At 41.4% G+C, this 27,978-nt stretch overlaps 1 protein-coding gene across 1 annotated transcript in view; it reads right to left on the bottom strand.

The window, feature by feature from the left end:
- Nucleotides 1-619: 619 nt before the first annotated feature.
- The window catches only part of LOC134338492 (D-amino-acid oxidase-like), a 141,777-nt gene continuing 114,418 nt past the window's right edge, over nt 620-27,978 (bottom strand). Inside the window, exons 3-11 of the mRNA XM_063034341.1 lie at nt 27,742-27,856; nt 21,007-21,083; nt 18,084-18,149; nt 17,397-17,451; nt 17,141-17,242; nt 8,901-8,983; nt 5,985-6,102; nt 5,767-5,865; nt 620-758 (exon numbers count right to left, since the gene is read on the bottom strand). Of these exons, the coding sequence (XP_062890411.1) occupies nt 627-758; nt 5,767-5,865; nt 5,985-6,102; nt 8,901-8,983; nt 17,141-17,242; nt 17,397-17,451; nt 18,084-18,149; nt 21,007-21,083; nt 27,742-27,856 (847 nt within the window). The 3' untranslated portion in view covers nt 620-626. The remainder of the gene's footprint in view (nt 759-5,766; nt 5,866-5,984; nt 6,103-8,900; nt 8,984-17,140; nt 17,243-17,396; nt 17,452-18,083; nt 18,150-21,006; nt 21,084-27,741; nt 27,857-27,978) is intronic.

Here is a 27,978-nt window from a genome sequence, read left to right as displayed (position 1 = left end):
TGAGGCTATATAAGGCGCTGGTGAGACCTCACTTGGAGTACTGTGGGCAGTTTTGGTCTCCTTATTTAAGAAAGGATGTGCTGACGTTGGAGAGGGTACAGAGAAGATTCACTAGAATGATTCCGGGAATGAGAGGGTTAACATATGAGGAACGTTTGTCCGCTCTTGGACTGTATTCCTTGGAGTTTAGAAGAATGAGGGGAGACCTCATAGAAACATTTTGAATGTTAAAAGGCATGGACAGAGTGGATGTGGCAAAGTTGTTTCCCATGATGGGGGAGTCTAGTACGAGAGGGCATGACTTCAGGATTGAAGGGCGCCCTTTCAGAACAGAAATGCGAAAAAAATTTTTTAGTCAGAGGGTGGTGAATCTATGGAATTTGTTGCCACGGGCAGCAGTGGAGGCCAAGTCATTGGGTGTCTTTAAGGCAGAAATTGATAGGTATCTGAGTAGCCAGGGCATCAAAGGTTATGGTGAGAAGGCGGGGCAGTGGGACTAAATAGGATAAAATGGATCAGCTCATGATAAAGTGGCGGAGCAGACTCGATGGGCTGAATGGCCTACTTCTGCTCCTTTGTCTTATGGTCTTATGGGATCACACAACAGTATGTGTGATTGAGACTAATTACAGTCGGGATGGCATTTTCCAACTGGGCTTCGTCTCCTGCTGGATCTTGTTGAGGATGTTTGATACTTCCATGGCACAGCCCCAGTGGATAGTCAGGCCATAGCCTCCATGACCATAGTTGTGAATCACCTACAAGACAAACACTCTGATTAAATCTGATGAAGATTTTGCCTCAAAGACACCAATGAAGGAAATTAAAATTAAGTGCTAGGACAGAAAATACAGAGCAACTCCATCAGGATGTGTAATAGAGGTCAACAATGAGGATGTTCACATTTTCTCTATTCAGATGATGATAGATCTATTTTACTTTCACATTGGTTTTCTGTGCATACAAAGTGCAACATCGCTGTCTCACCCCACCTCACCCCTCTGTCAGGCAGTTTCTAACCACAGAAACATCAAGACAGAGATTTGCAATCTGAACTCCATTTCAGCAGTGCCCTATACAGATGTTTCTTCTATCACCACCAGAAATAGAGGAAAACTGCAGGCTCAAATCAAAGCCACTGTAATAAATTTCTGTTAAAGCCTCAGGAACTTTGGACCATAAAACTCAGCTAAATCCATGAAAATGGGAAAGCACTGTTAATTATGTGAATGTAAGCGACTTAAGGAACATGTAATTGCTCTGCAAGTCCTAAGTAACTGTCCTAATCCTTCTAATTCTCAAAATAGCAGAAGGTAAACAGATTTAGGAGTCTGTGTCTGAAATGAGTCCAGAAGACTCATTTGAATATCAAATGAGATCTGCGTTCATTTAAGGCAGCCACCAGGATCATCTAGTAAAAGGCCTTAACTAAGCTAGTAGTGGTCTGAACATTCAAATACAAATGTACCCATTTTAGATTCATGAGACAAGTGCAACAAAGTCAGTTTTGGACCCTATATTGTAGTTGGAAAAATTCACGAAGAATTTTTCATGGTGTTCTGACAACTGGTGACAATTTCATAATTTTCACCTGTGTTGAAAAAGTCCTATCGGGTGTGTTAGAACATTAAAAATAATGAATTTTTTAAAAAGTGTGCATGATCTTGGAAAGGAAGCATTGTTTTAAAGCAGCAGGCCACTCCTCTTAATGGCTTCAACATCTGTAACTTTTACTTCTTTGCATCATGCATGTATTGATCCGAAGCCCTACTAGGTAACACATGCAAAAGATCTGAAAGCATGCATTCTTCATTCAAAAGTAAGTACTTTTCACTGTTTATTATTGGTGGGAATCAGGTTGCAAAGTGTCTTTCACAATATAAATGTAATGAATTTACTAAAACAACTACATTTTCTTCGAAGTTATGAAAGCTGCATCTTTATGTTTTGCTTCCTATCAAAATAAGTTAGGAAAGTCAACCAATTGTTTGGTAGTTGTACTAAATATTAATGAAATGTGTATATTTCTCAATATTATGGTCATTTTGTCCCAGTGATACAACTTTAGATTTCAGGCACAAATTCTACTACAGGATTTGAGCACGTAAGCTAGGCTGAGACTTTAGTGCAGTACTGAAAGAGAGTTATGTTGTCACGGATGTTGAATTACAGATTCTGTAGTCCTGCTGTAAAAACTCCTTTGACACAGTTTGAAAAATGCATCTGTTTGAGCCAACATCTGTCCCATGACCACCTTCACCTAAAACAGTCAGTCAAATAAGTCAAAGCAGATTTATTATCAGAGTACACACGTCTCCATCTACAACCCTGAAATTCATTTTTGCTGGAACATACAGTAAATACAAGAAACACAACAGAATCAGTGAAAGATTGTATCCAACAGGACAATCAATGGGCAAAAGACAACGAACTGTGCAAATATAGATAGAAAAATACTAATAAATAAATAAGCAATAAATAGAAAACATGAGATGAAAAGTCCTTGTAAGTGAGTCAATAGGTTCAAATCAGAGCTAGGGCGAGTGAAGTTGTACCCCCTGGTTCAAAAGTCTAATGACTGAGGGGTAATAACTGTTCCTGAATCTGGCGGTGTGGATTCTGATGCTCCTGTACCTTCCTGATGGCAGCAGTGAGAAGAGAGCGTAGCCTGGGTGGTGGGGTCCTTGATAATGGACGCTGCTGTCCTGTGACAGCGCTCTGTGTAGCTGTGCTCAATTTTCACTGGTGACTTCTGGTTTAGGATGGTGCTACCGAACGCGTGTGGCACCTCACTGGCAGTTCAAAAGGCAAAACAGTTTGACTAAAAACATCACAAATAATACCTTTAGTGAATAAATTGTAGTAAAATACCACCACTAACAATAAAGAGGTGAGCGAAGGCAAAGCGAATTTGAGGGATGAACCCACTGGTATGTTGCAGAATCGACGCAGATGGAGTGAGCCATTCAGAGAGAAGTCGAGGCACAGGAGTTCTGCAAGGATGGATCGCTCTGGGTGCCAAGCAGATTTGGAGAAATTAAAAACAGTTTTGGGCTAGGGAACCCTGAGCCTTTCACTTCAGCGGAGCCTGGGTCCTACTGTGAGATACAATATGCTGTTTGGACGATTTAAATGAAATACTGGGAAGACTGTCGGGATCGGAAGTTGAGGGCCAATTTCACTTACTCTCCCATGATGTTCACTCCTCCCTCCATGGTGCTGAGGCTATGAAGAGAGACCCCGGCTGCTGTGCTCCGTGCCTGCTAATATGATGGACTGATATTGAAGCTTGGGCCCACTCTGGGCTTTGTATCTAAGGACTCATTTTGGTTCAAAATGTTGTTGCTTGCTTCTATTGTTTACATGATTTGTGTTTTCCCCCTTGTCTCTGCGTGTCGGGCATTGGTATTTTTTTAGTTGAGCTCTTTCAGGTTTCTTGCTTTGTAGCTGCTTATTAGCAAACAAATCTCAAGGTTGTATAATTTATACATCTTGATAATAAGAGTACTTTGAACTTGAACTTTGAATAGTTGGGAGGGCTTTACGCATGATGGACTGGGCTGTATCGTTACTTTTTGTAGGCTTTTCCGTTTAAGGGCATTGGTGTATTTCTTACCAGGCCATGATGGAACCAGTCAATATACTCTCACCTTACATCTATAGAATATTTGTCAAAGTGTTAGATGACATGCCAAATCTTTGCAAACCTCGAAGAAAGTAGAGGTGCTGCTATGCTTTCTTTGTAAAGGCACTTACATGCTGGATCCAGGACAGATCTTCTGAAATGATAAAACTGAGCAATTTCAGTTGCTCTCTACCTCTGAATCCCCAATGAGGACTTGTTCACGAACCTCTAGTTTCCTCCTCCTGGAATCAGCTCCTTGGTCTTACTGACAATGAGTGAGAGGTTGTTATTTTGCCACCACTCAGCAAGATTTTCAATCTTCCCCCTACATGCTGATTTATTGCCATCTTTGATTTGGCCAATGACAATGGTGTTATCAGCAAACTTAAATGTAAGACTGTAGCAGTGCTTATCCTCATTGCCTAGTTATCACTATGCTGTTTAAGAACTTTTACTGTGTACAAGTTGGCTGCTTCCTTGCACATAAAACTACAGTTCAGAAGTAACTGACTAGCTCTAAATTGCCCTGGGGCATCTTGAGAAATGGAAAGATGCAATAATAATTAAAGTTATTTCTTTTCACTTTAATACCAAGACTGAAATGCTAAAGAAAACTTTAAATGGGTAATTTAGAAATCCACTAATAATGGACTTAATTTAGGCTTTCTAGCGGTTAAAACGTAAGTAATCCAGACCATGAAACATCATTTGAATTTAAGCAAATTAAAGAAAAATTTAAAAAAAACTCAAATACATCTTCAGGTAGTCAATGGGGGAAAATTATTAATTTTATGTAATTTTCATTCCCTCACTTTATATCCATCACTTAAAAAGATTATGGTGTATTCTAGTTAATTGGGCCATTGATTCATCGAAACAGCCACTTATTTGGGACAACTCTTAAAGAACAAAAGCTAATCAAGAAAATAGGCGGTATTCCCTTCGTTTATTTGGGACACTGTGCCACTTAATTGGGACAGGAGACTGTTGCGGAATAGTTTCTAACTAGTGTCAGTCATGTGGCCATTAAACACTACCCAGTGCTTAGAGCCAACAGTTTTTAAATAGCATCAGTTGTATGTGTTTGTGTTCAAAAAGCAGTGTTTTTGTCACTGATAGTTGGTAAGAAATAAGCAGTGAGACAATTCTGAACTGTTTTGCTATTTGCAGTTTTAAGCTTTGAGGCTTAGAGATATCAGAAATGTCTAGGAGTGAAAATGGAACAATTTCACTACTTCAACAAGTAGGAACTATGAAAAATTTGAAGGCATTGACAATCATCTTGATGAAGATTTGTAGGATGAAACTGTTGAAGGCATTATATGAAGGCAGTCCATTATCTACACTGATTTTGTTCATTTATAAAAGAACAAGGCAGCACTGACTAGATGAATTCCTCTGAAGATAACTATTAGTTCGAGTTCAATTAACAACCACACATGAATACCCATATATACAACCAAATGAAACAACGTTCCTCTGCTGCCAAGGTGCAAAACACAGTACCAACAGTCATACCCTTAGTTGGGCCTGGAGAGGCCTCTGTGTCAGAGCATGCTGTCATCTTACTGGAAAGTCCAGTAATTAGGAACAAATACACAATTTTATACCACTGTAGTAGTATTGATAGTGTTCTAATTTGTTCTGTTGGCACGTGGCCAAGTGGTTAAGGTGTTCGTCTAGTGATCTGAAGGTCGCTAGTTCAAGCTTTGGCTGAGGCAGTATGTATGTCCTTGACCAAGGCACTTAACCACACATTGCTCTGCAATGACACCAGTGCCAAGCTGTATGGGTCCTAATACCCTTCCCTTGGACGACATCGGTGGCGTGGAGAGGGCAGACTTGCAGCATGGGCACCTGCTGGTCTTCCATACAACCTTGCCCAGGTCTGCGCCCTGGAAACTTTCCAAGGCGCAAATCCATGGTCTCATGAGACTAACGGATGCCTATATATAATTTGTTCTGTATTTCATCTAAATACATAATTTGCTACTCAGTTAAAAGGTAGTTTGCCTTTTTTATATCTTTTAAACTGTTTCCATGAAACTTTAGTTAATTGGGGCAGTGGACCAAAATGTACTGGTCCCAGTATGTCCTTATTAACCAGAATCCTCTGTATTATTTTTGCTTTGATATCATACCTCAAATTTCTTTGGTCCTGAATTGAACGTCTGTCGTTCTAAGCAGACCCTGCTACGGACAGGTCGAAGTCCAGTCCAATCTTCCACTATTCTGGCATTCTGTAAGACGTATAATAGTTAATTAAAAAACAAATTACTTCCATAATGCAGCATGTACTGCTTACTAATTTGTATGGTGATATTTTCTCATAAAATGGTGTAAAATCCTTATAAACAACCTTCAGGCTAGGTACAAGTTTGCAGCCACCTTCCCACACTTTCTTGTGGTCTTCAGGGTTGTTCTCCTCATTCCAGTTCCCAAGTTGGAAGATTCCTCCCATGATTACGAATTTGCTTCTAAAATGGAAGTGCAGTAACAACAGTGATATATTATTTAGATTGAAGCTGACATAAAGCTTTGCTGAACTTTCTCTTCAATCACTAACAATATAGAGTATACTCCAGTTAGTTGGGCCTTTGGTTAATCGAGGCAGCCAATTATTTGGGACAACTCTAAAAAAACAAAAAATTGAGAAAATTTGGAACACTACGCCGCTTATTGGGGAAGGGGACTGTTGTGTAACAGTTCCTAACTAGCGTCAGTCGAGTGCACTTGCTTGGCCATTAGACACAACACCATGCCTAGTGCAATCAGATTTTAAGCAGCTTCAGTTGCGTGTGCTTCTGCTAAGAAAACAGTGATTTTTGTCACTCATAGTTGTCGAGAAATAAAAAATAAGACAATTCGGAACTGTTTTGCTCACCGAGGTTTCAAAATTCAGGCTTGAAGATGACAGAAACGGTCAGAAGTGCAAATGAAATGATTTCACTACTTCAAGCTAGGAACAACAAGAAGTTTGAAGCTATCAACAATAACCTTGAATAATACAATGAAAATATATATTTGGCGGATGCAATCGTTGATAACATTTTATGAAGGAGGTCCATTATCTACGTGATGTGTCTGTGTTGGTTTTGCTCATTTAGTCATCGATAACTACTAGGAACTAATACACAGTTGTATAGTACTGTAGAGGTATTGGTAGTGTTCTAACTTGTTCCCCATTTCATTTAAATAGATAAATTGCTACTCAGTTAAATGGGAGTTTTCCTTTTTTTATATATACCTTTTAACTTTTTCTATGAAATTCTGGCTAATTTGGGCAGCTGCTTAACTGGACCAAAATGTACTGGTCATGATGTATCCAAATTAACCAGAATCCACAGTACTTGGCCAAATAACTTGAATGCCAAGGAATCTTTGTTACTTATTTGTTTGCGGGCTGGCAGGCTGCTTAGTTATTAAGTGGCCAGTAAATTAGACCTTCCTTCATCACCTTTGCATTTATACGATTCCATTTTAGAGGAAACTAGACAACAGGATGACCCGTTGGGGCATCCTTTGAGAGAAGGGTAGTGCAGTCTGATGTGACCAGAATGAACATTAAATTTTCCTGAATGCTATTGGTATCGCTTTGCTTTGGAAAATGAAGTAGAAAACCTCAGTTTATTAAAGAAGAACAATGCGTAGCAAAGCGAATATAATTCCTCCTCGTTTAATGAAGGACACTTTTGATGGCATCATTTCTGGTTTATCTGCTACCCTTGTACCTCTCATTGTCATTCTGGAGATGTCCAGGCCTTTCATCCCCCATCTCTTCATTTCTTCTGCTGTTTGTTCTTTGTCTCTAATCCTGGAGACGGGCACTTCTCAGCTCCTTTGTCTCTTCTTCTCTCCTCCTTCTGTGCCTGTTTTTGTCATTCTGGAGACGTGCAGCTCTTTCACACCCCCCCCCCCCCGTCTCTTCAGCTCTTCTGCTGTTTGTTGTTTGTCTCTGATCCTGGAGACGAGCATGCCTCTCCTCCTCCCATCTTTTTTTGTCCTGACTCTTTGATCCTGGAGTCGTGCAGCCCTGGCCTCTCCTTGCCACTTCCCGACGACATTTGGCGTCATCTCTTGACCACAATGTCCCCCTTCCCTTTCCACGCGGCATAATTAGGCTGACCTATTTTTTTAAACTCCAATGCTGGATAGAAGATACGATGCACTAACACCAAAGGATGCTGGTTATTCTTGATGATGTGGTTGGCGCTCTCCTAAATGTACATGATATAGTCACCGCTGTCCTTTGACTGCAGCAAAGGGTTTTATGGGTGTCTCAAAGTACGTCATTACAATAAGATTTAATTATCTCTTATTGATGGGTCAGTTAGATCTGTCCCAATCTTGCACATGCTGATGGCGATTAGCAGAATGGGACCCCTCGAAATAGAGCTGCCCTGCCCTTTTGCTCCGGTAGGTGTCGCTGCTGAGGCTGGCCGTGCACATGCGTTGGCTGTCGCGTCCCGTTTTCCATGATGGCCGATCGGGTCTCGGGTGAAAGCCAGCCTGTTGATTTTTGGCGAATGAGCAATTTTATATGAATATACAACCCTGAACTTTGCCTGCATTCTGTTATTTAGCGCATTTTAATTCAATTTAGCCAAAAAAAGTGGTGCTGTAATGCACCGTTTGCGCTAATTGGAGGTCACAAACAGACAGAGCGTGAGAGTTTTAGCAGTATATAGATATCACATCTCTTTATCTGTGCCGTCTTCATTCTGATCCTTTTGCTGGCAGAGAGCTCATTACAAGAGGAACCACGAAAGCAAATATTGTATGTCTTCTTCGCTCAGCATGAAAATGCATGATGCAAACAACTGACAAATCCCAACAGGGAATGATTGAGTGGGAGAGGAGGAGGGATCTTTAGCTGCTTTTGGCAAATTTCAAAGCAAAAAACTTCATTCTGCAAACTCATGTATATCTGTGAAGAAATTGGTGCAACATAAAAAATGGGGAGTCAAAATAAATGATTTTGCCCTACGGAACCAACTAGTATATTTGTAAATATATTAGCTAGTGAATAAATTTTCCAATCGCTGCATACTTTCTTAAAAAAAACACAAAAAAGCAGTAGAGGTGAGTACAGCAGTAGAAAGAGAGAGGATTACAAAGTTAGTGCAGCCTCAGAGAGGAAAAAATACACAGATCTAAACAACTTAAGGCTCAAGAATAACTGGAAGACATTTTTATGTTGTGCATTCATATCACAGAGCTTCACCATGGTTATCTTTATAGCATTAAACCGGTTAAGTGCTTTGATCATTCTTACCCTGGTAAAATATATGGCGTGGAATAAATCTCAGCTTTGATATCATGTGAAAGAATAAAGTGCTTCATCCATGGTGCATGAACCTGATAAAACAAAAACTTCCACAGGTGAGAAATAACTCCTAAATTAAGTAACTCCATTTATAGTAACATTGGCAAACTTTAGAAACAGCAGCTCACTGGCACCAGTAGTCACAGCTCCAGCAACCCAGATTCAAGTCTGACCTGCACTACTGTCTGTGTGGAGTTTGCATGTTCTCTCTGTCACCGTACGAGTTTCATCAAGATGCTCCTATGCTTAATTAACTAATCTGAATTGCTCCTAATGTATAGGAAAGTAGTAGAACACGAGGAAGGTGGTGGAGTTGGTGGGAAAGTGAGGAGAATAGTTGAATTAGGGTGGAATTAATGTAGAAATGAGTGCTTGCTGCTTGGCATAGATTCATGACCAAAGGACCTGTTTTTGTCCTGTATCTCTATGACTTTATGACAAGTTTATCAGGCAGTGCACCATTAATTATTTTAGCTGTGGGCCTGCCTTTTTAAAAACCAGTAAAGGATAAAACACAAGCATTGCATGCTAGGTTATTTTAACACAAAGAGAGGGCCTTTCTTTTGAATTTGAAAGCATGAAGTGGGCAAAACAGTCAAGCCTGAGCCTGGAAAGAGGTCTGTGGCAACTCGTGCCATGGAATGGAAGGAGGTTGGAGGACAGATAATGAAGTACTGCCTGCAAGCAACCCCTCTCACTTCCATCAACAAACTCCAGCATGACAGTTACAGGAGTGTGGAGACGCAAAAGACCGCAGATGCAACAAAAAAAGAGAGGGTGCAGAACAGAGTAAGCAACAAGATGCCGGATGAACTCAACAAGTCAAGCATTAAGTTGGCTATCTCTCCTCTGTATTTCAGTCCAGATGAATGGTCTCAAGCCAAATTCTCAATTCCTTAGATGCTAGTTGACCTGTAGAGTTACTCTAGCATCTTTTTCTCTTAGTTATAGGATTATGTTGGCCCAATTAACAGATAAATGAATGTGCTAAAGGCACCCACCTGAACAAGGGTCTAGGCATCAGGCAACAATTACCTTAAGCCGGCTTCCTCTAAAAAAAAATGCCACTGTAGAGCAAACAGGACTATTATGAAATGATTGGATTGACATGCCCAAAACAAATGCACAACCATATGAAGTAATTTATCCTAGCAATACTGGAAAATAATTTTGTGTTAAGAATAATGTTATCATATGCACATTCAGTGTGAAAAATGGGTCTTTCATGAAAGGATTAATTCTGACAGGACACACCTAACCAAATTTCCAAAGCAGGATTATTTGTCTCAGAAATGATTATAACTGGACAATGCTATAAGAAGGGAAAGACAGTTACTAGAGGGAAATCATTTTTTAGAAAGATAGCACTGAAAGGAATAGTAAAATGTACAAACCCCATTTCCAGAAAAGTTGGGATATTTTCCAAAATGCAATAAAAACAAAAATCTGTGCTATGTTAATTCACGTGAACCTTTATTTAACTGACAAAAATGCAAAGAAAAGATTTTCAATAGTTTTCTGGCCAACTTAATTGTATTTTGTAAATATACACAACTTTAGAATTTGATGGCTGCAACACACTCAACAAAAGTTGGGACAGAGTTAAAATAAGATTGGAAAGTGCACACAATATTCAAGTAACACTGGTTTGGAAGATTTCACATTAAGCAGGCTAACTGGTAGCAGGTGAGGTATCATGACTGGGTATAAAAGTAGCGTCCATCAAAGGCTCAGTCTTTGCAAGCAAGGATGGGTCGTGGCTCACCCCTTTGTGCCAAGATTCGTGAGAGAATTGTTAGTCAGTTCAAAAGGAACATTTCTCAACGCAAGATCAGGAGTACTTCGGAAAACCACCACCACTGAACACAGTCCGTTGCTGCATCCAGAAATGCAACTTGAAACTGTATTACGCATACATCAACTCTATGCAGAAATGCCGGCGAGTTCTCTGGGCCCGAGCTCATCTCAGATGGACTGAAAGACTGTGGAACCGTGTGCTGTGGTCAGATGAGTCCACATTTCAGCTAGTTTTCGGAAAAAGCAGGCGTCGAGTTCTCCGTGCCAAAGATGAAAACGACCATCCAGATTGTTATCAGCGAAAGGTGCAAAAGCCAGCATCTGTGATGGTATGGGGGTACATCAGTGCCCATGGCATGGGTGAGTTGCATGTATGTGAAGGTACCATTGACTCTGAGGCGTATATTAGGATTTTAGAGAGACATATATTGCCATCAAGGCAACGTCTCTTCCCGGGACGTCCATGCTTATTTCAGCAGGACAATGCCAGACCACATTCTACACGGGCTGCAACAGCGAGGCTTTGTAGACACAGAGTGCATGTGCTTGACTGGCCTGCTGCCAGTCCAGATCTATCTCCTATTGAAAATGTATGGCGCATCATGAAGAGGAGAATCAGACAACGGAGACCACGGACTGTTGAGCAGCTGAAGTCTTATATCAAGCAAGAATGGACAAAATTTCCAATTGCAAATCTACTACAATTAGTATCCTCAGTTCCAAAACGATTAAAAAGTGTTATTAAAAGGAAAGGTGGTGTAACACAATGGTAAACAGGCCTCTGTCCCAACTTTTGTTAAGTGTGTTGCAGCCATCAAATTCTAAATTTGTGTGCGTTTACAAAATACAATTAAGTTGGTCAGTAAAACTATTGAAAATCTTTTCTTTGTACTTTTGTCAGTTAAATAAAGGTTCACGTGAATTAACATTTTACTTCTGTTTTTATTGCATTTTGGAAAATATCCCAACTTTTCTGGAAATGGGGTTTTTAATTTGTGAACTTGGAAATGACCATGAAATGGAAGTAGTCCATGAGCAGTGATAATGTTAAATGTTAACTTTGTATATTTTTTAAATGGTAGCAAAATAGTAATCCCTAGATTAAAGGGTCATTTTCTGGGTGATCAAATAGAATGTTTGGTGGGACACAAAGACCAATGTTAGAATCTCAACTTTTTAGAATTTATATTAATGATTTGGACAAAGGCAACAGATTAGATAATGTTGCAAATAATACAAAAATAGGTAGGAAAGTAGGTTACACAGAATACATGAGGAAGCTACAATGTGATATAGAGAGGTTAAGTCAAAGGGCATAAAGATTTTGAAAATGGAGTAGAATGTGAAAAGTTGTGAAATGGTTCACTTTGGACACTGAACTAGATGGCCACTTGTGATAGAAACATAGAAGATAGGTGCAGGAGTAGGCCATTTGGCCCTTCAAGCCTGCACCACCATTCAGTACGATCATGGCTGATTATCCAACTCAGAACCCTGTACCTGCCTTCTCTCCATACCTCCTGATCCCTTTAGCCACAAGGGCCATATCTAACTCCCTCTTAAATATAGCCAATGAACTGGTCTCAACTGTTTCCTGTGGCAGAGAATTCCACAGATTCACTACTCTCTGTGTGAAGAAGTTTTTCCTCATCTCGGTCCTAAAAGGCTTCCCCTTTATCCTTAAACTGTGACCCCTCGTTCTGGACTTCCCCAACATCGGGAACAATCTTCCTGCATCTAGCCTGTCCAATCCCCTTAGAATTTTATACGTTTCAATAATATCCCCCCTCAATCTTCTAAATTCCAGCGAGTATAAGCCTAGTCGATCCAGTCTTTTATCATATGAAAGTCCTGCCATCCCAGGAATCAACCTGGTGAACCTTCTTTGTACTCCCTCTATGGCAAGAATGTCTTTCCTCAGATTAGGCGACCAAAACTGCACACAATACTCCAGGTGTGGTCTCACCAAGGCCTTGTACAACTGCAGTAGAATCTCCCTGCTCCTGTACTCGAATCCTCTTGCTATGAATGCCAACAGACCATTTGCCTTTTTCACCGCCCACTGTACCTGCATGCACACTTTCAATGACTGGTGTACAATGACATCCAGGTCTTGTTGCACCTTCCCTTTTCCTAATTGGCCACCATTCAGATAATAATCTGTTTTCCTGTTCTTGCCACCAAAGTGGATAACCTCACATTTATCCACATTAAATTGCATCTGCCATGAATTTGCCCACTCACCTAACCTATCCAAGTCACCCTGCATCCTCTTAGCATCCTCCTCACAGCTAACACTGCTGCCCAGCTTCGTGTCATCCGCAAACTTGGAGATGCTGCGTTTAATTCCCTCATTTGATTTTCTTCAGTGGTTGAACGGGGCAGGACTGCGCAAGCGCATGTAAGTCGGCCCGTGAGGCAGCAGGAGTATTTAAAAGAGAACAGTTTGACGGAGCGGGCGATGGAGTAGAGGGAGACAGAATAGGAAAGCTTTGTCTCGAGAGGCTTCAGCGAGCAGAGGCTGAGGACGAGCTTCACTCAAAGTGAGGTAAGGCTGGGTAAGTTCCTTTAAAAGGCGAACGGTCTGCAGCAGTATTTTATTTGAAGCAAGGAAGGCGGCGAGGCTGTAGCGTATTGGGTAGGTCATGACAGCCGAGATCGGCCCCGTGGTTTGTTCATCCTGCAGCATGTGGGAAATCAGGGATACTTCCAGTGTCCCTGATGACTATGTGTGCAGGAAATGTGTCCAGCTGCAGCTTCTGGCAGACCGCATTGAGCGGCTGTGGCTGCGCCTGGTTTCATACTGGAGCACCCGCGATGCTGAGAAAGTCGTGGATAGCACCTTCAGTGAGTTGGCCACACCACAGCTAAAGGCTACAAAGGCAGAAAGGGAATGGGTGGCCACTAAACAGCGTAGCAGTAGGCAGGTAGTGCAGGAGTCCCCTGGGGTCATCTCCCTCCTAAACAGATATACTGTTTGGGATACTGTTGGGGGAGATGTCTCATCAGGAAAAGGCAGCAGCAGCCGAGTTCCTGGCACCATGGGTGGCTCTGCGGCACAGAAGGGAAGGAAAAGGAGTGGGAGAGCTATAGTGATAGGGAATTCGACTGAAAGGGGAATAGATAGGCGTTTCTGCGGCCGCAAATGAGACTCCAGGAGGGTATGTTACCTCCCTGGTGCAAGGGTCAAGGATGTCTCTGAGCAGCTGCAGGACATTCTGGAGTGGGAGGGTGAACAGCCAGTGGTCGTGGTGCACATAGGTACCAACAATATAGGTAAAAAACAGGATGAGGTCCTACAAGGTGAATTTAGGGAGTTAGGAGATAAACTAAAAAGTAGGACCACAAAGGTAATAATTTCTGGATTACTACCAGTGCCACGTGCTAGTCAGAGTAGAAATAGGAGGATATATCAGATGAATACATGCTTGAAAAATGGTGCAAGAGGGAGGGATTCAAATTTCTGGGGCATTGGAACCAGTTCTGGAGGAGGTGGAACCGGTGCAAATAGGATGGTCTGCACCTGGGCTGGACTGGAACCTATGTCCTAGGGGGAGCGTTTGCTACTGTTGTTCAGGAGGATTTAAACTAATGTGGCAGGGAGATGGGAACAAGTGCAGAGAGACAGAGGAGTGTAGAATGAGGGTAGAAGCAAAAAGTAGTAAGGTGAAAAGTAAAAGTGGCAGGCAGGCAAATCCAGAGCAAAAATCAAAAAGGGCCACTTTTCAACATAATTGTATAAGGGCTCAGAGTTTTGTAAAAACAAGCCTGAAGGCTTTGTGTGTCAATGCAAGGAGCATTCGTAACAAGGTGGATGAATTGAATGTGCAGATAGTTATTAATGAATATGATATAGTTGGGATCACAGAGACATGGCTCCAGGGTGACCAAGGATGGGAGCTCAACATTCAGGGATATGCAATATTCAGGAGGGATAGGCATGAAAGAAAAGGAGGTGGGGTAGCATTGCTGGTTAGAGAGGAGATTAACGCAATAGAAAGGAAGGACATTAGCCTGGAGGATGTGGAATCGATATGGGTAGAGCTGCATAACACTAAGGGGCAGAAAATGCTGGTGGGAGTTGTGTACAGGTCACCTAACAGTAGTAGTGAGGTTGTGGATGACATTAAACAGGAAGTTAGAAATGTGTGCAATAAAGGAACAGCAGTTATAATGGGTGACTTCAATCTACCTATAGATTGGGTGAACCAAATTGGTAAGGGTGCTGAGGAAGAGGATTTCTTGGAATGTATGCAGGATGGTTTTCTGAACCAACATGTCGAGGAACCAACTAGAGAGCAGGCCATTCTAGACTGGGTATTGAGTAATGAGGAAGGGTTAGTTAGCAATCTTGTCGTGTCAGGCCCCTTGGGTAAGAGTGACCATAATATGGTGGAATTCTTCATTAAGATGGAGAATGACATAGTTAATTCAGAAACAAAAGTTCTGAACTTAAAGAAGGGTAACTTTGAAGGTACGAGATGTGAATTAGCTAAGATAGACTGGCAAATGATACTTAAAGGGTTGACAGTGGATATGCAATGGCAAGCATTTAAAGATCGCATGGATGAACTACAATAATTGTTCATCCCAGTTTGGCAAAAGAATAAACCAGGGAAGGTAGTACACCCGTGGCTGACAAGGGAAATTAGGGATAGTATCAACTCCAAAGAAGAAACATACAAATTAGCCAGAAAAAGCAGCACACCTGAGGACTGGGAGAAATTCAGAGTCTAGCAGAGGAGGACAAAGGGCTGAATTAGGAAAGGGAAAAAAGATTATGAGAGAAAGCTGGCAGGGAACATAAAAACTGACTGTAAAGCCTTTTATAGATATGTGAAAAGAAAAAAATTGGTTTAAGACAAATGTAGGTCCCTTTCAGTCAGAAATGGGTGAATTGATCACGGGGAACAAGGACATGGCAGACCAACTGAATAACTACTTTGGTTCTGTCTTCACTAAGGAGGACATAAATAATCTTCCGGAAATAGTAGGGGACCGAGGGTCTAGTGAGATAGAGGAACTGAGGGAAATACATGTTAGTAGGGAAGTGGTGTTAGGTAAATTGAAGGGATTAAAGGCAGATAAATTCCCAGGGCCAGATGGTCTGCATCCCAGAGTGCTTAAGGAAGTAGCCCAAGAAATAGTGGAAGCATTAGTGATAATTTTTCAAAACTCTTTAGATTCTGGATTAGTTCCTAAGGATTGGAGGGTGGCTGATGTAACCCCGCTTTTTAAAAAAGGAGTGAGAGAGAAATCGGGGAATTATAGACCGGTTAGCCTGACATTGGTGGTGGGGAAAATGCTGGAGTCAGTTATCAAAGATGTGATAACAGCACATTTGGAAAGCGGTGAAATCATCAAAGTCAGCAGGGACTTGTGAAAGGAAAATCATGTCTGACAAATCTCAGAATTTTTTGAGGATGTAACTAGTAGAGTGGATAGGGGAGAACCAGTGGATGTGGTATGTGATGGAGTTAGAGATATCTGGTTTTCCAAAGGATAACTTCAAAGAGAGCAATTGCAACAATTATTTATGTAAGTTAAGAAAAGTAATGAATATGAAGGAATTTAGAGAGATTTACCAGTGTCTGCAATGGGCAGGATGATTTATGAGGAAATGTTGTACTGATCAGATATTATCTGCTGGACTTCAGAAGAGCAGGAGTGGGCTTTCTGAAAAGAACCTGAAGGATAGATGTGGAGAAGATAGTTCTCCTTTCAGGAAAAGCTAGAACTAAGTATCACCACTTAAAAATAAGTGGTCACGCATTTAAAGGCAAAGATAAGGCAATCTTTCTCCCTCAGAGTTGAATCTTTTTTAATGGAAGGGTTTTTAAATACACACAGTGGGGAGCTGGAAGGTTAATACAGGTCAACATGAACACAGTGTTGAGGTTAAAATAAACCAACAATTATCATATTAAATGCTAGAGCAGGTTTGAAGAACTGCGTAGTAGATTCCAGCCCCTAATTTGTATATTTGTATTTCAGAAAACTTAGAAGTTAATTTATTCAGTAATTATTGGTCGATCTAATTAACTTAAAAGTATAAAGAGTCATTTACAAGCTCATTTGATAGCATGATTTTACTGAATCATTTGTTGTCTGATTGCCTGTCACAGCAGTGCAAATTGTTATTCCCACTGTTTTTATTATGGGTACTGGGATAATATTGGTGGCTGATATTAAATTATTACAGCAATTTCTAGAACCCCACTATCAATGTTTAATTCTTAACCCCAAATTTACGAACCATATCAAGATTCAAAGAAATAAAATATCTTTTAACCTGATTTGAACTATTGTGAAGAATTCATGAAATGGGAAGGGAAGAATAATTTCCTCTCTTCGTACAGTACAAGCAAAAACTATTAATTAAACATGCTCACCTTTAAGATCTGTCCTCGAGCAGGCTTCAGCTCTGGGTCTGGCTGCAGCTCTTGAGCTCGGATGCCTGTACAATTCACAATCACATCAAAGGCTGGGGCTAACTGTTTTAGTTAGAAGCATTAAACAAGTGTAAGAATCATACCTTCATATATCAAATCAACAGCACATAGATTAATAGGATAAGTCCAGACAGAAAATCAAAAATTTTAAATTGCCATAAAATTAATTACAATAATGAAAATTAGACAAGGGTACCTCCTGGAAAGAAGTAATTTTCTTTTTAACAAACTGGACCCCCTGTTCCTTTAACCTAAATAAAAGGAAATATATTTGTAAGCTTTATCATCAAAATCTGCAGTATATTTTCATTTGACCTCAATGTGCCACATTAACCTTTATGAAGAGGAAATAAAATATGTAACACTATTAAACATAACCTGTTAATCTTTTCTTCTTCATGCAATGCTCCCAAGATGCAAGGGACCCCAAAAACAAAAGCATTATTCAAGATTCAAAGGTTCAAAAAACTTTATTGTCATTCTAACCATACATCAGCCCTGCCGGGCAGAATGAGACAGCGTTTCTCAGGGGCAGTGTAATCATAACATAACAAACGCAACACTAAATAATAAACATAACAATAAATAGTAAAACACAACAGCCACATGTCAGTTAAAATCAGTTATAAGTGTCCAGTGCAAGTTAAAAGTGTCCAAAGCAGAGTCAGGTAGAGCAGCTATTTATGGAGGCACTAGAACCATCAGTGGCCCATCCAGTACCATTGAGCTGTCTCAGGCCCCAGCACTGCTGATTCCAGGCATGGGTTTCCCAATTTCATGTAAAGCCTTCATTTAATCTTCATGGTTTGCAAAGATTCTTTGCCTTCCACCCAAAGATGACAAAAACCACAGCATGGATTAAAAATAAAATACCATAGCTTACTTTGCCATCAACCATGGTAGGTAGCTCTTTCCCTCCAACATCAGTGAAGTGTTAAACCAACCGTAGCTGAAAAACAGAGAATGTCTGATGAAAAGCTGATCTGTTGTGATGGTTGGAGTATCATATCATTAACAAATGGGGGAGTAGACTGAGGAGCAATGTCAAATGACGCTTACCGCGAAGACCTTATTGTAAGACAAGCATTGCTTGTCTCACTGACCCGGAGAGCAATGCTGGCCTGGAGTCAAGGCCTTATGCTTTGGCTCTTGGTAGGGTCACCTATGCCAAACAGGTCAAAGGGTAAAGGCCAGAGTCAGAGCGGTCCTCTGGTCCTCCAGGTTCAGGGGTTCAGCTCAGGGCTAACAACCCTGACTGGTAAAACACAATTGTTATGAAAACAGTAACAAAGAATCCTTCTACACCTGAGTGTGATGGTATTCCCGAGTCTCCACGCGGGACTTATGGCTGACAGCAGTGAAAACCGAGCTAATAACACAATGAAGGAAGCCCTACACACCATCAGAGATGGAGAGTCTGCATTGCTGCCCCAAACGCCAGCGGCGCATCGGGCTGTAAGTAACAATGCTTAAACATTTTACTCATTCTACAGAGTTTGCAAAGGGCACAGAAGAAATTTTCCTTCTGCCACAGCACTCTTTGTGGATGTACTTGGGCTTATTAAAATGTAAATATTAAAATAAAGGAATGTCTACATGGAAAACTTGCTTTTCAAAGAATCTTCAAATTTGCCAGGGCATTTTACCCTTTGATCCCTAAGTAAGAGTAGGAGAGAATAGTGCCCTTTTATTCATCCCAGTCCATTGGGGACTTGCTCAATATCACAAGCTAATCATTTCTGGCATCCTTCATGTGTATATCAATGAGAAGCTAAAATCCCAACAAATTAATCCACTCATAGATGCAGTCAACCTTCTGCCTGGTTGAAAAAGATGACTCAACAAGCTTCTGAGTTGAAACCCTTTACCTTTTTATCTTTAAAATTCAAAAATGATATCCTGCTCTTATTCAACATCCGTCTGTACCTTTGCCCGAGCTAGGCAACTATTCTGATCTTTCATTCATGCCTTTATTATTAGTGTAACCCACTATTCCAATGCTTTCCTGCCCAGCTTCCAGTCTCCATGAATCTGCTCCTGTCGTTGCTGTCAATGCATCCACCCCTGTAGATACCAGGATTCTGACCATGAAAATAGCCCCCATTTGTAACATTTTTGTGATTCAGTAAATGTAGTAAAGGACTTGTGCAACTGATCACTGCATTATATTTACTTACTTACAGCACAGCAGCACAGAACAGGCCCTTCGAGGTGTGCCACCCAACAACCCTCGATTTAACCATAGCCTAATCACTGGACAATTTACAATTAACCCACCAGCCAGTACATCTTTGGACTGTGGGAGGAAACCCACTTGGCCACAGGGAGAACATACAAACTCCTTACAGACAGCTGTAGGAATTGAAGCCAGGTCGCCAGTACTGTAAAGCATTGTGCTAACCTCTCCACTACTGTATCGCCCCTGTCAGGTATTTACAAGGAAAAGTGAAAAGTAGGATTTCGTCATTTGGTCCTTCTAACCTGTTTCACCATTCAACAACACAATTATGTTAACCCTCTTTCTCAATATCATATGCCCATCTCTCATCATTCTCCTTTAAATGTTTTGCATCTAGAAATCTACTTACTTCCTTCTTAAATATATTCTATGAAATGGTCTCTGCAGTTTCTGTGGTAGAGAATTCTACAGGTGAAGACATTTTGAGTGGAAAACATCTAAATCTGTATCCTGAAATTGTAAATTGTTGTTTTAGCACCCTGTCAGTCAGAAGAAACATCCTCCCTGCATCCATTTTGGCCCTTTATTTTCACCTCTATTATATAGCCTGGCCTGCTCAGTATTAGCAACACATCACACAGAAAAAGACAGACCCTCGATTTATAACATTTACCAGGAGCGTTGTATATGAAAGGCTCGAAGCATTGTTGACGATGCCTACCAACCATCTCACAATCTCTTTGACCCACTACCGTCAGGAAGGAGGTACAGGAGCATCAGGACTAGGACTAACAGTCGGGATAACAGCTTCTTCCATCAGGCTGTGACACTAATGAATACCTGTCACCACCAAAGTCTCGCCAATTGGACAATGAGCTGTTGACTGTTTACTTGTGCTGTGCAGTACATGCATTTTGAATGATATTTTATTAACCCTTTTGTGATAATATTTTGTTTTATGTGCTGTGTGTGATATGTGTATTGCAGGTGCATCATCCCCTGGAGGAACTTTATTTTTGTTTGGCTGTATACACGTGCAGTCAGATAACAATAAACTTGAACTGATTCTAAATGCCACATCAACCCAATTGGACTCAACATATCAGAGATATTCACTTTGATCTTCCCATCCCTCACCCAGTTCTCTGCTACTGCAAACTATGTCGTTTTTTACATGCCAGAAAAGGACAGCCTCAGATCTGAAGTTTCTGTTTCCACGGATGCTACATGACCTGCTATTTCCAGTCCTTTATTTCAGAAATGTTAGATTTGGTTCCCTCATCCAAATCACCAATATGCATTGTGAGTATCTGAACCCTTTATTAGTCACTGTTGGCCCTGTGGGAATGCTCCATTTGATCCTTATCTGTTTCCTAACAGTTATCAATTTACGTTAATTCTGGCTATATAAAAATTCATTCAAGGGTTTTTTGTAGATTAGTGTAACAATTTGACTTTTCTTTGCTGGCCCTTTGTGGCTAGAAATATTTCCTTTAACTAGATGTGTGCACCCATATCCAACGGTAGTTAATGAAGGTTTAAATCTGGACTGAATTTCTGCATTCCAGAAATATGTGATATCACTGCCTGTGAAGACTTCATCCGGAAATTATTGTGCAGAAAATACCTAAATCCAGGAAACAGTTTGAGCTCTTTTGCTGTCAAGTGTCTAAATCCCAAAACAATGTCTTTCCAGGAGGGATCCTAAGAGGCAAAATGGAAAAAAAAGGTTATTCCCATTTCTTTCAGACAATGGAAAACAAAAATACAAGAATTATTTTTATTTGATTTTCGCCAGTGTAAGTATCAGATACACAAGTGAGTGTTGATAACATGACATCATCCTATTTAGTCAACTATCAGTCCAGCTGCATCTGAAATTAATGGTGCTCTTTATTATGGGGATGTCCATTCCATTATCTGACAAGGACAAGATGAAGGAAGTGAAAAGCAGTTTAAAGTACAGATTCTTTCCTTGTTATTTATATCTATGCTCATAATTAATAACGTTAATTTGAAATACTTTTCAGGATACAAAATTTTCATCAGCTTCTAAAGAATGTTTAATATGATCTGAGAGTGTCGATTACTTGGATACTTAATAGAACTTCATTATGAGGGAGTTTTCAGCTATACGTGTCAGCTAAGACCAAAAGACATAGGAACAGAATTAACAACATACATCAAAGTTGCTGGTGAACGCAGCAGGCCAGGCAGCATCTATAGGAAGAGGCGCAGTCGACGTTTCAGGCCGAGACCCTTCGTCAGGACTAGTCAGGGTCTCGGCCTGAAACGTCGACTGCGCCTCTTCCTATAGATGCTGCCTGGCCTGCTGCGTTCACCAGCAACTTTGATGTATGTTGCTTGAATTTCCAGCATCTGCAGAATTCCTGTTGTTTAGGAACAGAATTAGGCCATTTGGCCCATTGAGTCTGCTCTGCCATTTCATCATAACTCATCCAATATTCCTCTCAGCCCAAACTCCTGCTTTCTCCCTGTAACCTTTCATGCCCTGACCAATCAAGAATCTATCAACCCCTGCCTTAAAAATTTGACCTCCACAGCCGCCTATGGCAAAAAATACCACATACTCACCACTCTCTGGCTAAAGTAATTACTCATCTCCATTCTAAAAGGACACCCCTCTATTTTCAAGCTGAGCCCTCTGGTCTTAGAATCTCCCACCAGAGGAAACATCCTTTCCACATCCACTCTGTCAAGGCCTTTCACCATTTGATTGGGTTCAAATAGGTAACCCCTCAATCTTCTGAATTCTAGTGAATACAAGCCCAGAGCTTGTCTTCATATGACAAGCCATTCAATCCTGCAATCATTTTCGTGAACCTCCTTTGAACCTTCTCTAATTTCAGCACATCCTTTCTAAGATGGGTCTCAAAACTGCTGCTCACGATACTCCAAGTGAGGCCTCAACAGTGCTTTATAAAGGCTCAACATTACATCCTTGTTTTTACATTCCAATCCTCTTGAAATGAAAGCTAACATCGTATATGCCTTCCATATTACAGACTCAACCTGCAAATTAACCTTTAGAGAACCCCCACAGGGCAACATTAACAAACCTTCTTGCTGGGGTATTAGGATATTATCAACACGGGTGATGCTAATAGTCTTAATAAACTGATTAGAAAAGCTGGCGCTGTTATAGGAGTCAAACTAGACTTGAATGTTACTTGAATCTGCAGCCGTTCAAGCCTATATCTCCCCTATACCATTTATTAGACCATAAGACCATAAGACAAAGCAGAAGTCAGCCATTCGGCCCATCGAGTCTGCTCCGCCATTTTATCATGAGCTGATCCATTCTCCCATTTAGTCCCACTCCCCCGCCTTCTCACCATAACCTTTGATGCCCTGGCTACTCAGATACCTATCAATCTCTGCCTTAAATACATCCAATGACTTGGCCTCCACTGCCGCCTGTGGCAACAAATTCTATAGATTCATTACCCTCTGGTTAAAAAAAATTTCTTCGCATTTCTGTTCTGAATGGGCGCTCTTCAATCCTTAAGTCATGCCCTCTCATACTAGACTCCACCATGGGAAACAATTTGCCACATCCACTCTGTCCATGCCTTTCAACATTAGAAATGTTTCTATGAGGTCTCCCCTCATTCTTCTAAACTCCAAGGAATACAGTCCAAGAGCGGACAAATGTTCTTCATATGTTAACCCTCTCATCCCCGGAATCATTCTAGTGAATCTTCTCTGTACCCTCTCCAACGTCAGCACATCCTTTCTTAAATTAAGGAGCCCAAAACTGCCCACAGTACACTCCAAGTGAGGTCTTACCAGCGCCTTATATAGCCTCAACATCACATCCCTGCTCCTATACTCTATTCCTCTAGAAATGAATGCCAACATTGCATTCGCCTTCTTCACCGCTGACTCAACCTGGAGGTTAACTTTAAGGGTATCCTGCACAAGGACTCCCAAGTCCCGCTGCATCTCAGAACTTTGAATTCTCTCCCCATTTAAATAATAGTCTGCCCGTTTATTTCTTCTGCCAAAGTGCATAACCGTACAGTTTCCAACACTGTATTTCATTTGCCACTTCTTTGCCCATTCTTCCAATCTATCCAAGTCTCTCTGCAGACTCTCCGTTTCCTCAGCACTACCGGCCCCTCCACCTATCTTTGTATCATCAGCAAACTTAGCCACAAAGCCATCTATTCCATAATCCAAATCATTGATGTACAACGTAAAAAGTGGCCCCAACATGGACCCCTGTGGAACACCGCTGGTAAACGGCAGCCAACCAGAATAGGATCCCTTTATTTCCACTCTCTGTTTCCTGCCAATCAGCCAATGCCCTATCCACGTACGTAACTTTCCCATAATTCCATGGGTTCTTGTCTTGTTAAGCAGCCTCACATGTGGCACCTTGTCAAAGGCCGTCTGAAAATTAAAATATACAACATCCACTGCATCTCCCTTGTCTAGCCTACTGGTAATTTCCTCAAAAAATTGTAATAGGTTTGTCAGGCAGGATTTTCCTTTAAGGAAACCATGCTGAGTTCTGCCTAACTTGTCATATGCTTCCAGGTACTCTGTAACCTCAGCTTGACAATCGACTCCAACAACTTCCCAACCACCGATGTCAAGCTAACAGGTCTATAATCTTCTTTTTGCTTCCTTGCCCCCTTCTTAAATAGCGGAGTGATATTTACAATCTTCCAGTCCTCCGGAACCATGCTAGAATCTGTCTACTTTTGAAAGATCATTGCTAATGCCTCCGCAATCTCCACAGCTACATCCTTCAGAACACGAGGGTGCATTCCATCTGGTCCAGGAGATTTATCTACCCTTAGACTATTCAGCTTCCTGAATACTTTCTCTGTTGTAATTGTGACTGCACACACTTCTCTTCCCTGCCACCCTTGAGTGTCCGGTATACTGCTGATGTCTTCCTCAGTGAAGACTGATGCAAAATACTCGTTCAGTTCCTCCGCCATTTCCTTATCGCCCATTACAATTTCTCCAGCATCATTTTCTATCGGTCCTATATCTACTCTCACCTGTCTTTTACTCTTTATATACTTGAAAAAGCTTTTAGTATCCTCTTTGATATTATTTGCTAGCTTCCTTTCCTAGTTCATCTTTTCCCTCTTAATGACCTTCTTAGTTTCCTTTTGTAAGCTTTTAAAAATTTCCCAATCCTCTGTCTTCCCACTAATTTTTGCTTCCTTGTATGCCCTCTCATTTGCTTTAACTTTGGCTTTGATTTCTCTTATCAGCCACGGTTGCATCCTTTTTCCATTCGAAAATTTCTTCTTTTCTAGAATATATCTGTCTTGCACCTTCCTCACTTCTCACATAAACTCCAGCCACTGCTGCTCTGCCATCCTTTCCACTAGTGTCCCTTTCCAGTCAACTTTGGCCAGTTCCTCTCTCATGCCACTGTAGTTTCCTTTACTCCACTGAAATACCGACACATCAGATTTCGGCTTCTCTTTTTCAAATTTCACAGTAAACTCAATCATGTTATGATCACTGCCTCCTAAGGGTTCCTTCACCTCAATCTCTCCAATCACCTCCGGTTCATTACACAATACCCAATCCAGTACAGCCGATCCCCTGGTGGGCTCAACAACAAGCTGTTCTAAAAAGCCATCTTGCAGACATTCTACAAATTCTCTCTCGAGATCCAGTGCCAACCTGATTTTCTCAATCCATTTGCATGTTAAAATCCCCCACAATTGTCATAACATTGCCCTTCTGACAAGCCTTTTCTATTTTCTGTTGTAATTTGTAGTTCACATCACTGCAGCTGTTAGGAGGCCTGTATATAATTGCCATCAGGGTCCTTCTACCCCTGCGATTTCTTAGCTCAACCCATAAAGATTCTGCACCTTCCGATCCTATGTCACCTCTTTCTAATGATTTAATATCATTTCTTACCAATAGAGCCACGCCACTCCCTCTGCCTACCTTCCTATCCTTCCGATACACCGCGTATCCTTGGACGTTCAGCTCCCAGAGACATGCATCCTTTAGCCACGTCTCAGTGATGGCCACAATATCATACCTGCCAATCTGTAGCTGTATGACAAGATCATCCACCTTATTCCTTATGCTGTGTGCATGTAAGTATAACACCTTTAGACCAGTATTTGGTACTTTTTACTTTGATTGTACTGCAACTCATCCCAATGGCTGCAAATTTGCCCCATCACCTGCCTGTCTTTCCTGACATCTTTACTGCTCACTAACTTAGGTTTATTTCTGTTTTCCCCTTCCTCCGCTCTATCATTCTGGTTCCCATCTCCCTGCCAAATTAGTTTAAACCCTCCCTAACAGCTCTATTAAACCTTCCCGCCAGGATATTGGTCCCTTTCGGGTTCAGGTGTAACCCCTCCATTTTGAACAGGTCATACTTCCCCCAGAAGAGATCCCAATGATCCAAGAATCTGAAGCCCTGCCCCCTGCACCAGTCTCTCAGCCACGTAGTCATCTGCCTGATCCTACTATTCTTGCCCTCGCTAGCACGTGGCACAGGTAGCGATCTCGAGATTACTACCCTGGAGGTCCTACTTCTCAGCTCCCTTCCTAACTGCCGGAAATTGCTCTTCAGGACCTCCTCCCTTCTCCTATCAATGTCATTGGTACCAACATGTACCAAGACAACTGGCTGCTTGCCCTCTCCCTTCAGAATATTCTGGACCCAATGAATTATGTTGTGAAATAACATAATCTTCTCATTTCTTCTACATAAGATGCAAAATCAACTACAGAAAACTGTTCTTCTGCTATCCTACAATTTAGAAATCTCAATAGTTCGGCATGTGCCTCAATGGGGCATTGTCTTCCAACATTCAGTGGAGCTCCATTTCTTGCACTCATTTGAAACTCTCAGTGACCCTGTTTCCCAAGCGCCTTTGAAATTAGTCAGCAGCCTGCTTCCTGTGCTCCCAAGTTCACTGGACGGTTTATTATATTACAACAGGAATTCTGCAGATGCTGGAAATTCAAGCAACACACATCAAAGTTGCTGGTGAACGCAGCAGGCCAAGCAGCATCTATAGGAAGAGGCGCAGTCCACGTTTCAGGCCGAGACCCTTCGTCAGGACTAACTGAAGGAAGAGTGAGTAAGGGATTTGAAAGCTGGAGGGGGAGGGGGAGATGCAAAATGATAGGAGAAGACAGGAGGGGGAGGGATAGAGCCGAGAGCTGGACAGGTGATAGGCAAAAGGGGATACGAGAGGATCATGGGACAGGAGGCCTAGGGAGAAAGACGGGGGGGGGTGACCCAGAGGATGGGCAAGAGGTATATTCAGAGGGACAGAGGGAGAAAAAGGAGAGTGAGAGAAAGAATGTGTGCATAAAAATGAGTAACAGCTGGGGTACGAGTGCATAAAAATGAGTAACAGCTGGGGTACGAGTGCATAAAAATGAGTAACAGCTCCTCCAGCTTTCAAATCCCTTACTCACTCTTCCTTCAGTTAGTCCTGACGAAGGGTCTCGGCCTGAAACGTCGACTGCGACTCGTACCCCAGCTGTTACTCATTTTTATGCACACATTCTTTCTCTCACTCTCCTTTTTCTCCCTCTGTCCCTCTGAATATACCTCTTGCCCATCCTCTGGGTCACCCCCCCCCGTCTTTCTTCCCGGACCTCCTATCCCATGATCCTCTCGTATCCCCTTTTGCCTATCACCTGTCCAGCTCTCGGCTCTATCCCTCCCCCTCCTGTCTTCTCCTATCATTTTGCATCTCCCCCTTCCCCCTCCAGCTTTCAAATCCCTTACTCACTCTTCCTTCAGTTAGTCCTGACGAAGGGTCTCGGCCTGAAACATCGACTGCGCCTCTTCCTATAGATGCTGCTTGGCCTGCTGCGTTCACCAGCAACTTTGATGTGTGTTGCTTGTTATTATATTACATCACTATTTCCGAAATCAATGTGATTTCGAAGTGTGTTGAGATATACTAACATCCAAATATCTGGAAAATCTACTAGAGTGGTACTACCAAAGCCCTCCACCCACAGGATTAAGAAAGCTTTGCTGTGATGAAATGTGATAACATCCAGTGCATTTTAACATGACAAAAAGTCACACAATAACTGAGTTTTATATTTCCTGTATAGTATTCTATTGTTTTTATCTCTGTGGAGCCTTGAATTTCCCAGAGATCTGGACTGTGTCCTCATCGTGTTTGAAGATAACACTAAATCTGATGGCAATTACATCTGGAATTGGAAGTAAAATTTAGAATAGAAAACACACTAAGTGGGCAAAAGTGGGGAAGCAAGGTGTTAATTGTACAGAGTCCCATGGTGTAAACTTCATTAATACAGACAGCAACCTGCCACTTTAAACTTCATTATATCCAAAACAAATACTTACTGGCACGGGCTCTTTGAAGAGATTGTACCCAGACTGCAAAAACAAACCCATCTCACTGGCATCAGGTGAATGCAAGTAACTCAGTAGGTAATCAAATGTTTCTTTGTTCCATTTCCTGGATTAAAATACGGGGCAAAATGACATAAGAATAACTGGTAAATCTCTAGAGTAAATATTATCTACAATTATTGCATTATTATTACTACAAGTACAACAGACGGTAGTGACCTGTAATGT

Source organism: Mobula hypostoma, chromosome 27 (assembly GCF_963921235.1).
Source record: "Mobula hypostoma chromosome 27, sMobHyp1.1, whole genome shotgun sequence".
Taxonomy (NCBI): domain Eukaryota; kingdom Metazoa; phylum Chordata; class Chondrichthyes; order Myliobatiformes; family Myliobatidae; genus Mobula; species Mobula hypostoma.
This window is presented reverse-complemented; position numbering and strand designations above follow the sequence as displayed.